The sequence below is a fragment of the Mangifera indica genome, chromosome 6 (genome assembly GCF_011075055.1).
Source record: "Mangifera indica cultivar Alphonso chromosome 6, CATAS_Mindica_2.1, whole genome shotgun sequence".
In the NCBI taxonomy this organism is placed as follows: domain Eukaryota; kingdom Viridiplantae; phylum Streptophyta; class Magnoliopsida; order Sapindales; family Anacardiaceae; genus Mangifera; species Mangifera indica.
This window is the reverse complement of record NC_058142.1, coordinates 7,949,281-7,961,403: the sequence shown is the minus strand read 5'-3', so window position 1 is coordinate 7,961,403 and position 12,123 is coordinate 7,949,281. Positions and strand designations below refer to the sequence as shown.

At 31.1% G+C, this 12,123-nt stretch overlaps 1 protein-coding gene across 1 annotated transcript; it reads left to right on the top strand.

Annotated features, from left to right (window-relative positions):
* The first annotated feature begins 10,103 nt into the window (after positions 1-10,103).
* LOC123218628 (dof zinc finger protein DOF3.1-like) lies at positions 10,104-11,666 on the top strand. The gene has a single exon (XM_044640139.1). It carries the CDS (start codon positions 10,672-10,674, stop codon positions 11,401-11,403), a length of 732 nt encoding a protein of 243 aa, XP_044496074.1. The 5' UTR covers positions 10,104-10,671; the 3' UTR covers positions 11,404-11,666.
* The last annotated feature ends 457 nt before the right edge of the window (positions 11,667-12,123 follow it).

Here is a 12,123-nt window from a genome sequence, read left to right as displayed (position 1 = left end):
GTTGGTCCCCTGTAAAAGATTTAAATTTTTTTAAAATTTCGTTTCACCCCCTCTTTATTTAAAATTTTTTATAAAAATTTTTCCTATATATATCCATTCAATCTCTCAACTCTTTCACACTAAATCCTTTAAACTCTCTCATTTATTCTCATTCTTTCAAATTTTAATACTCTTTCAATCTTTCAATCAAATTCTCTCAAATTTAATTAAATTCTTTCTTTATTTTTTATTAATTTCTATTTCTATTTTTATTATACAATTCATAATTAATTATAGAATTTATTCCTATAATTAATTTTATTTATTATCTTTCATAATTAATCATATAATTTATTTTTTATTATGCAAAGGTAAAAGAACTATGTAGGCTTTAATTCTTCTAAACCTCAAGAAAATACGTAGGAAGCTTAATTGAAAAATTAAATCCAAGTCTTTTTTTTAATTTTCAATTATTATAATTAATAATTTAAAAATTCAATTAAGATCATGTATTAGAATTGACGGTTTAATGTCGGTTTCGAACTAGGGTCATGAACCAGAATCGTTGGTTCCGAACCGTGAACGAACCGTCCTATTATGGTTTCGGTTCAGGGTCCTTAACTTTTGGAACCGTGAACCGTGGCCAAGATTAGATGAAAAAATTTGACTGATTAAATAATTTGTAAACTTTTTAATCTATTATGACATGTTTTGGGTTATGAAGCTTTTAAGTAAAATCATAATGGATTTTATATCCAAAATAAATAATATATTGACAATGAGTTAGAGTATTGAATTAGAATTGTTTTGAATTAGAAATGTTATATCAAGCCTGCCTCTTAAACATATAATTGATGAAATTAAATAAAATTATGGTACATATTTATTTATCTAAATTAAAGGGAGATAACAGTTTATGATTTGATAATGTGATTATATATTTTTTTAATTTTAAAATTATTTAATTAGATATTATCACATTTTATATAAATATGTTTATATAATTTATTTATACATATATTATTATTCAATAAAATTACACGACATTTGTATACTTATCTCCAATCATGTTCAAGTAGAGCCCACCATGTGCCACAGGCGGCCTAGTCATCATCCTTGGGCTGACCTACCGGGCTGTTGAGGTGATGTTCAAATGGGGCTTTATGATATGGATCAGTTTGGGACCATTTTTGGTCCGATCCAGCCCACCAAAACATGGTTATCTAATTATTACAAATTCTGCACTACTTTAAACCAAAAAAGGAAAGAAATTCTGCATCAGTCCTGAAATGATCCAAATATTTCTCATAGGGGTATTTGTTCTCAACCAAATATTGATGAAGGACAAGTATCATTATCCTGATATTCTAAGTTATAAAAAAACATCTTTTTTTTTTTTTAAATTGTCATCAAACTAATTATTTCATAATTTCTCAATCATATTCCAAAATTTTCACTAAATAATTATGTAATTTTCTCATATTTCATGTATTATTGTAGAATAAAATGGTTAATAATACCGATTGTAACAAAGTGATCAACAGGATACTATCGAGGTTTAACTTAACAATGTTTTTTTACAGTTTTGATACTTTTTTTCTCGTAATTTAATTAAATTAATAATTGAACAAATTATGACATAGTATTAGGATAATTATTATATTATTTTTAATTATTTAACTTTTCAAAATTACTTTCATCCTTACATTCCAATTAAAAATAAATTATTTAGATAATAAATTTGCATCAACGTTCTCTTTTACTCATTCCCCTTTCACTTTCACTTTCCTTTTTTGGGTGCCTTAATTGGCCCCACTTCCATCATTGAGTTGCCACTTTCTTTTACCCGACAAGCCACCTCACACTCTAAATCTTACAAAGTCACCCTCTCTCTTGTATTCACCATCTCTTACCTCTTTGTTGCATGTCTTGTCGATCCTTACCACCATTTTGTCACATAAGAGGATCAAACCACTTTAGACATACTTCTTGCTCTTTTTTGATGTTGCTTCCCATGATCATGGTTTAGCCAAAGCTTCCACTATAGTAATCTTTGGTTTACACTTTTTTAACCTCTTCAATCTTGTCTTTCTCACAAACCTCCATGTCACTTTGATTATTGTCCTAATTATCATATTAGTGGTTTGATCTCACTTAAGGAGTGTGAAAAACAATAAAATTTGCCTACTAAGTGCTAAACAATCGCCAACATCATTCCTTTGCATGTTGAACATTCACTTGGTTATGGTAGTGGCAATGATGCAAAAGTTGTTGCAATTGTGAGATTCCAATCAAAATGTTGGCTAGGGTTTCAGGGACTAAAATGCAAGTTTTTTTGAAATAGCTAAAATGCAAGTATCCAAAACTTATAAAAAGGTCAAATTCTCGTGTTTAAAACATTAACATACGATTTTTTAAAAAAATATTTAAATTTTTGGACAGTGAGCTTACAATTTTGCCTTATAGGGTTGGAAAATGTTAATCACCCTTTGTAATACACATTTCTTGCTAGACTGCTACAAAGAAGCCCAGCTACTCTCTTCGAATCCGGTAACAGAAGGGACAGAGGTAAGAAAAGGCTTTCCTTCTATCTCCTAAACTTGCTCATTCTTAAAAAGTCTTGGCAAATATTAATAAAGGTAATTAATCTTAATTAAATAGTCATAACCTTTAATTATGTAATTATATATCTTCTTTGAAGAATCGAAAGTCTGATTTTTATGAGTTACCTATTAAAATTATCAATGTGGGTTTAAATAACTTATATTTGTGTGTACAAATTTAAGTCTTTGTTCAAGGAGTGGATTAATGGCATATAAGTCAAAGGCGGACTAGGCTTCCAGGGTTGACAAAAATGGTAGAGCTGCAAGATTCCTAAGGAGGTGCAGTGATTGTGTGTAAGAGGCATACTTACCTTGATGCAAAATAAAACTTTAAGTCTAGTCTTGATTATGGAAATCAAGAAAATTAATTTCAAAAATTGGATTTCTTTCTCTACATCTTTAACTTGATTTCGGCAACCATACATCATGATTTCATTTCAATCTTTCAAAAAATGGTGTTAAATTAAATAATTAATTTTTAAATATTCAAATATTTAAATATACTATTTTAACTTTATTTTTTTTTTATGAGTATATAGCAAAATGTATGAATATTTAATGTAGACGGTTAAGTTTGGATTTAACAACTGAATTTATAATTATAAAACTAAAGATTGATTACTTGTCTAGTAAATTTAACAATAATTTTTGTATACTTTTAAGTATTTTACTTGTATGAAAATTGTGATTGAACTCCAAATTTGTGTGAAGTATTTTTTATAGATTATAATTGATATAAATACTTTTAATTATATTGGATTTAAATCGATGATTAAAACTCTGTATTTTTTCTCTCTTTTCATTTCTTTTATATTATCTCCTTTACCTAAGGATGAGTACGTTTTTATTTTTGTTTTACTTTTCACTACTTAATTGATAAACAATGGTAGAATTGTAGAGATAATGTTAGATTTAAACTAAACTAGTTTGCTTTGAAAAACTAGCTTAGTTTGGTTTAACTTAGTTTGAATTTATTTAATTTAAATTCGAACAAAAACTTTTGACTCGTATTTTAAACTGACCCAAACTCGAATTAGGAGGTGTTTAGCTCGATATAGGTGATTTGAATTTATGGCTTGATTCATCTCGAATTCATAGCTCGAATTAGTAATTCAAATTTGTAACTCAATTCAGTTCGAATTGGTGGTTTTACCATTATTTAAGGAAAATGACATTATTTTATCAATAAGTCACAAATTCAAATCACTAATTTAAGCCAAATTCAAGCAACCATTAATATTAACTCAATGAACTTAAGTTAAACTCAAACCAAATTATCTTTTATTCAAACCAAACTTGAGCCAATGAGTGTTCAAACTCAATTTTGTTCATATCCACCGCTATGTAGAGGCCTCCCCCAACAAAAATCTTGGGTCCACCACTAGTCTAAGTTGCCTCAAATGCAAGCAAAGGCAGATCAGGTTTAACAATTTGCGTTTTAAGAATGGAAGTTCATCTATGAAGAATTTGATGGAGCAGAATAAGCACCATGTCCAGGATCCACCCAGCACTAATTGACAACTGCTAGCCAAACAATTTTCTACACTCGCCTTGCCACGTAATTCATGAAACTCATTCAATTCCAGGATAATAATATACTTTATTCTACTAAACATCTAAATCTGTTAGGTTTGATCTTCATTTTCCTGGTTTACAAGTAGATGAGTTGCATCAGAATGAATTCTGCATTCTTTAATTCAGGCGAATCTAATCATCAACCCATAACCAATATGAACTCGAAGTTTCCTTTGCAATGCCTCAATCTTTACTGAACCTTAAAGTGACAATTTCATTATATTCCAAATTTTAGGATTACGGATTCTGATGTTGGTAAATAGAATAGCCTGATTATTCTATGTTTTGTATATACATTATGTTGACTAGTGAATTGTTGAACTTGCTACTGGCAATCCTGCAGCATCCCTCATCGTCGCGAGGCTTTCTGGAGGGAACTTGATGGGGGTGAAGCAGTTCATCAAGAATAGGCAAATGGAGTTGAATCTAGAGAATGCTGACCTTGCTGCTTTGTTTGGAGTCGAGTGCTTTGCCGGTGAGATTTCCGGAAGAGGCTTCACAGTTGCAGGTTACTATGTTTAACTGCAGTTGCTTCAGGATTTTCAGAATTTGAATACTGATATTCCAACCATACCAGTCTCCTAGTTTGTCCAAAGCCGCAAAAAATTGACACATTTCTGATACTATTGCGCACAATTTTCCGGAGAATTTGATTCCTGAGAACATTCAACAGTCAAATTAACCAAATAATATTCCAGGCATTTCCGGAAAAGCTTCCAGGTCATGAATTAATCTGAAGCAATTTTTCTGATCCATCAACTAAAAATGTAAAAGAACTGACTTTGTAAACAAGCATTTCAAAGAATCAAGCTGGCACGAGAATTAACAGCCCTTGAAAAAACCAGCGAATTTGTGCTAATTGGTTTCTTGAATGATCAAGTCAATGACACGTGAAACCAGAAATGTAGAATACAATGTTCACCGAATAAATTCTCTCTGGAACTGATTCTGCTGCAACTGGGTCCGGAAATTAGAAACTGGGTTCAATTCGTGCACTGAAAGAATCTGAGCATGCATTTATGTATGCTTCAAATGTAAAACGATAGTGAAAAATTGCTATGTTGTCGAATGTCGACAGAATTTATACACAATTTCTGTGAATAATATTGAAGTCAAAATAAACCACAAGGAAATTTCTAATGGGGACCATGAGACGTTTACTTTTAGCTATTTTTGATACAAACATGCAGCTTATGTTAACTCCAACTTCTAAGAAGAACAGCTCTTATCAATGCAAGTGCTAACTATCATAAAAACAATACTCGATTGGTAAATATTTGAGTACAAATAAATTGCAAATAGGACTAGAAAATGGTGTTTCTTTTTAGAGTGTTTTACTTTTTTTCCACCAAGGTTTGGTTTTAAAACACGTTTTCACCGACGATTGTATAAATCACACTTTTCATCTAAAACTTAATTTTGTTAATGAAATTTTGATAAAATAAAGAAGGAAATACCATTATGATTTCTTTGAAAGTTTAAATCTATAAACTTGTCATATATCCAAAAGATACGAAAAAATGGAACCTCGAATAAGCTTAGTACTCCAACTTCAAATCAATCATTGTGATTGCCGTTTCTTCTTAATATATTTGAAAACTTGCAAATCAATCCATGCAATCTGGGATTCTTCCTCCTAGAGATGAGCATAGGAATTAGGAGGAACCATAATCGTCAAGTATAGTTTTGGTTCTAGCCAAAATTTGTCTATTCTAAATAGGTTTTGGTTCAAGTTTCATTTTTGTAGAATCAGTTAATTTCGATTTTAACCTTTTAAGGAATCGCAACTAACTTGAAAATCATGTCCAAAACAAACTTAAAGTTTTTGAATCTGCTTCAACAAAACAATGTTGTTTTGTTCCTACATTCATTAATAATCTACAAAAGCCAGAGTTTCTTCTTTAATCAAACCTAATTAAAAAACCTTCAATAATACATGAGATTCATAACCTCTTTCATTGAAAAGTTTCCAATTTTTCTCACTTGAAAACCAATCAAATCACATAATCAATCTCATACAAGACATCGAAAAGGTTGTCTTGTGATGTTGATTTGTTTTTCGCCCCCAATGAGATGGGAGATTTTTAACCCTTCAATGAATGAACCTAAATGGTTAACAGGGAAAGCGCAGGAGGTGGGATTGTCATGGTAGTCGAAGAAGTCAAAATCAATGGAATTTTGCTTGGAGTTGGTGTAAACACTGGTAGTGGTGTAAGGGAGGAAAAGACTTGCATTGATGGTAGTAAAATCACGGGCAGCGATTTTGAAGGAAACGATGAAGGTGAAGGAGATTGACCCATTGGTAAAAGATCACTTGAGTGGATAAAAGAGTATTTTAAGGTAAAAACTTAAGTGGGAAAATGTGAATAACTCTGTGTGTGTGAGGGAGAAAATTTACCGAGAACCTCTCTTGTATATCTCCCTAAGAAATGTGGTTGATTACCTGTTTTTTACCACCTTTCTTGATGCTCATTAGGTTGACATGGTTTAAAAAAAAAATTATCTCAATCCACAATTTAGGAGACAATTCTTATTTTGAAGTCTCTTTGCCTAATTTAATCAAACCACATTCTTAAAGTACTGTTAAACTATTTTTTAGGGTTAAATCAATCATATTGAATAAATAAAATCTCTCGTTTAGTAATTGGTTTTACGACTACTACATTAAACAAGTCAAAAATTTAATATTAAAATATTATGAAAATTGATTTGAATTCATTTTCTTATTTTTTTTATACATGAAATTCTCTCCATTGTCTCTTGAATTATCAGATGGGGGCACATACTTATAATTTTACTAAAATTATTAGATTGGAATACAAACAAATTTAAATGAATATACAAATAATAATATATCATTATATAATTTAAAATTATTTAATTATATAATTATTTATATATAAAATTATCTACGTTATTCATGCAGATTACTGCTCCTGATACTTTGTCAGTGTATTTCATTTCCGACACAGAACGTTCACGATCAGCATGCACGAACAGGACAGGACTATTCGAAAGTTGAAAACACAGTTACGAACAATAATTATACTGGTAAAATCAGCGGCGAATCCGGAGAGAAACGAGAGCATGCATGCAAAGCAAAAGCAGCACGCCAACTGATGCGTGTTGCGCGCACCCCAGACATTTGGAGCCCTCCAGCCGGCCTCAGCCACCGCTTTTACACACCACCACCACCAACACTACCCATTTACTCCCCCATGACCCACCACAATATCAATCAATCAATGGTTCTCCTCTCCCCCCTTTCTTCATCATCATCCTCTCTCATTATCCGCCCACTTTAATCCCCACCATTTCAGTCTCGTGCTCCTTCAATCACTGCATCTTTTTCCTTTGTTTACCATGTGTGTCACTGTGCATTTTTATATGCACTCATTCAACCACAAATCTTCAGCCATTTTAATTATAAAGTCCATAGGGATCATCAAAACATTCATAATTTTACTTTAGAAAAAAAAAAAGGTTCCTCGGTATTTGTAATTATCCTATTTAATTACATATTGTTGTATATTCATATCAAAAATTTCAATTCTATGGACCATGTTATGTTAGATGCAGTATAAATGTATGAAGTTGAACTTTCTAATATTAAGGCCAAAAGACTGGATCCTACCCAAAGTTGAGTGTAATCTCAAATTCATATATTTTAATTTTAAAAACTTAAACTTTTACTTATGAGCAAAATTATATTAAAATACTCAAATAATGTTAAAAATATTATTTATCAAAAAAATTTTAAAAACTAAAGTTTTATTGTATTTTTTTCCCTCCTAAGGTTTGAAAAGTAGCAATTTCACCTTTAGGGTTTTGAAACCATCATCAGAGATGGTGAAGTTCGTTGTCTCCGATCACGTTGACTCTTCCTCATAGTTTATCTTCTTTTGTCGACTTGTTTTCATCCATCGACGACAATGATATCCTTTAACGAAGATGAAATCGTTTTCATCTAAGACAAAGACATCTTGATGAAGGCAATTTTGTCTTCGTTGAAGTTAAACACTTTAATCAATGGATGGGAACAAATTGATAGGGAGAGATAACTATGGTGGGAGGACAAGTACAGTCAGAGACAGCGAACTTTACCATCTCTGATGATGGTTTCAAAACTTTAAAAGTGAAATTGTTACTTTTCAAACTTTAGGTAAGTGAAATGTTAGATTTTTAAACTGAAAGAAAAAAAATGTAATGAAACTTTAATTTTTAAAATTATTTTGTTAAATTATTATTCTACCTTTAATTTTAATAAAAAAATTTATAAAATTAAAATTTTAAGTTTTTAAAAATTAAAAGATAAAAATTTAAGATTACACCTAATCTTGAGTGAGAACAAGTCTTTTAGCCTAATATTAATTATCGATGCAACCATAATTTCCCTTGAAGTTTCCAAATTTAATGTGATTAATAAATAAAATATAAAATACAGATAACTATTAAATACAAAAACAGATACCACCGATGGGAGCCACGTCAGCGATCCACCTGTGCAACTGTCACTTTAGGAGGGCACTGTAGTGTTTCCTATGATACTCATGGGGTTCTGCCACGTGTTAACGGTGACATTGGCTACTGGGTGACGGCAGCTTAACGCTAAAATTACTAAACTCGTTCAAACACTTGGACGGCTGAGATGTGACTAATGCACATGGATGGTTATGATTTGTTGATGGAATTCGAATGATGGGCTGTCTTGCTTTATATGTACGCTAGCTTTTTAAGATCTCACAAACTTGGCCCATTTGGGTTGGCTGAAGTAGCTATTGAGGCTTAACGGTAGTCAATGTCACTATGAGTTTATAACAAAAAAATTAAAAATTTTATAAAATAAATAAATAATAATTAATGAATACTATTATGTGAATATATTTATATATATTATTATATAATTAATTATTATTTTATTTTTATTTTAAAATTATTCAATTATATATTAAATATATATTTATTTATATATTTAAAATAAATTCACATAATTTCATTAATAATTAATTAATTAAGTTATAATATTATTACTTCTTACGTTGAAATTTTCTGAAATGGATATTTAAGGAATTTTAGTAATTTTTTACCTCAAATTTGTATTTGATAGAGAATTTATGAGTTAGTAAAAATAAAATTACATTTATTAATAATTTTTTTACTTATTCGTATTAATTGACACGTATGTTTTTTAATTAAATAGAATTAATACAAACAAATTAATAAGATTATTAACACATATCATTTTACTTTTATTGCATACTCAAACTAAAGTTTAATATCCAATAAAACTAATATTTCTTTATTTTTTTATTAAAAAAGAGAATGAACGAACGAAGTGATATTACAATTTATTATTTACTATAATAATTTAATTAATTTTTAATTTTTCATGTTTAACTTGTTCCCCCTTGATTAACTAAATCATATATATATTTTTAATAATAAGAAATCTTATTCGAGTTAGACAGTCACATAAAATCACAATCAAATATATCAAATATAACAAACTTCGGATTCAATAATCAATCCTATAACTATTATAAGTAAATCAAAAGTTTGATCTTGTATTATATTTGTATTCAATCATTTAATGACCACATTATCCAATTGAATACTTAAAACTGAATATGTTTAACATTTTTTTTTAATACATTCATTACAAAACCTTACTAAAAAATACCGATTTGTCCAAAATCTCAATAATAATAATTTTCAAGCAAAATATTATACATATGCCTTTAAACATAAAGAAAAATGATGGCTCTTTTAAGCAACAAATTGAAGAAGATGATAAACAAATACTTTATGGTTAATGATACCCACTAATTATTAATTAAATAAGAAAACATTGCATAATGGAGTGGAAGTTGACATTTGTTCTCTCTTTTAACTATAAATTATTCAATCTCTTTGACGTCGGCTATGCTTACAAGAATCAGAACCATTCTTGTTACTATTAATTTAATCTAAAGTGAATTACTTTCTAATTAATTACTCGCAGGATTAGTGGAAACCTCTCTGTGGGGTTCCCCTTGTTTTTTGGCTTCAAAACAAACAAGCGTCTCTGACCCAATTCACACAAAATTTCCACTGTCTTACTCTCTTCTCACGCTTTAGCTCACATGGATTAGATTATCTTCTTCCTCCGAAAATTTTCCCTCATTCAACCTGAAGAAAGTTGAATACCCCCTTGGAACTTGTGTTTCAGTGAGATTTTGTGGCAAAATTTGAGCTTCTTGGAGGTGGGTTTTGCTTTGGTTTGGTTGAGTTTTCTAGGAAGCATGGAATTGGAAACAGTTTTTAAAGCTTCCGTGTTTACTGATGTTTGTGTGTGAAAAAAATTTCTATACTTTTGTCCTCTTCTTAGTTCCTGTTACGGCTTTTTAGCACACTTTCAGATCTTCAATTCATCACTTTCAGTTTCATTTTCTGAGCCGAACCCGCTTCGCCAAATCGTCAGAAATTCTTTAAAGATCAATCAAAATCCAATTTTTTTGGTCTTTGATAACAGATAATGCAAGATCCAACGTTCCAGGCAATGAAGCCGCATTTTCCAGAGCTTGAGCAGCTCAAATGTCCGCGCTGTGACTCCACCAACACCAAGTTTTGTTACTACAACAACTACAATCTCTCTCAGCCGCGCCACTTCTGCAAGAATTGCCGCCGTTACTGGACCAAAGGTGGCGCACTTAGAAACATCCCCGTAGGCGGTGGTACCCGCAAGAACACCACCAAGAAACGCCAGAAGCCTGATCCTGATCCCTCCCGGATCAACCCGACCCGGAAATCTCAAGAGCCGTCGCACTCACACACGCAGTCATTACTGGGGCCTACTTCTTCGCAGGCAGCGGGCGGGGTTTGTGACGGTTCGAACGAGGACGCGGGGAGGATATACGGATTCCCCGTGGATCAGGATCATAAGATGCTGGACATTTCAGGGAGCTTCAGCTCGCTCCTGGCGTCGAATGGTGGGCTGGGAATTGTCTTGGATGGGTTGAACCCAAATGATTCGGGTTTAAAAATGGTGCAAATGGGTGGCTTTGGCGAGAGTTATAATTCAGGTGCTAGTTCGGGTCGGGTGTCCGGGTTGAATCTCCAGGGCGATAATAATGGTGGTGGTGGTGAGAATTACATGCAAAGTGGCGGCAGTGGTAGAGGTGCGGGTGGTGATTCCAGCTGTTGGAGTGTTGGTGGCAATGGGTGGCCTGATCTTTCTATTTACACCCCAGGTCCTAATTATCAATAGAGAGAAAAAGAGAGAGTATTTTGTTTATATAATTTGGGTTTAATGATGTTAAGTATGGTGATTAATTATGGTAATTAGAGATTAAAGTGGTAAAAGAGAGGACCATTTTGAGGTGCTATATGCCATTCTAGAAATTTACATGACATATATATATGCATAGGTAATTTTATTCTTGTTTTTTTTTTTTTCCCCTCTTATGAGGCTTTCCGTGTTGGTTTGTATGTGTTTTCTCTAAATGAAAGAAGAATGGGTATTTTTATTTATTTATTTATCTTATTTATTTAACCGTAAAATTATATTATTAGATAATTTTAAATTAAAAATAAAATAACATCTAATTACTTAATAATATATATAAATATATATGTATTTAAAATAAATATATATAAATTTACTCTGTATTTAATTGTTGAGTATTTCACTTTAGCATATATCGTAATTTAATGACCATTAATATCACTGGGTAGACTTTTTTGGTGTGTTATTATATGTAATTTAGATCACTAATTTATGGTAAGGCTTTGCCGCTTTGGTTTTGTTTTATTGTCAAGGAATCTTTCCTCTCGCCTTCAATGGGGATTCGGATGTAGATTATATTATATACAATACAAGAGAGATAATATTTATTATCTAGGCCCTTTTGCTTTCGAGTAAATATCAATGACATATCTATAATTTCTAAAAATTTTTGTGACATCTCATACACATTAAAATAGGTTT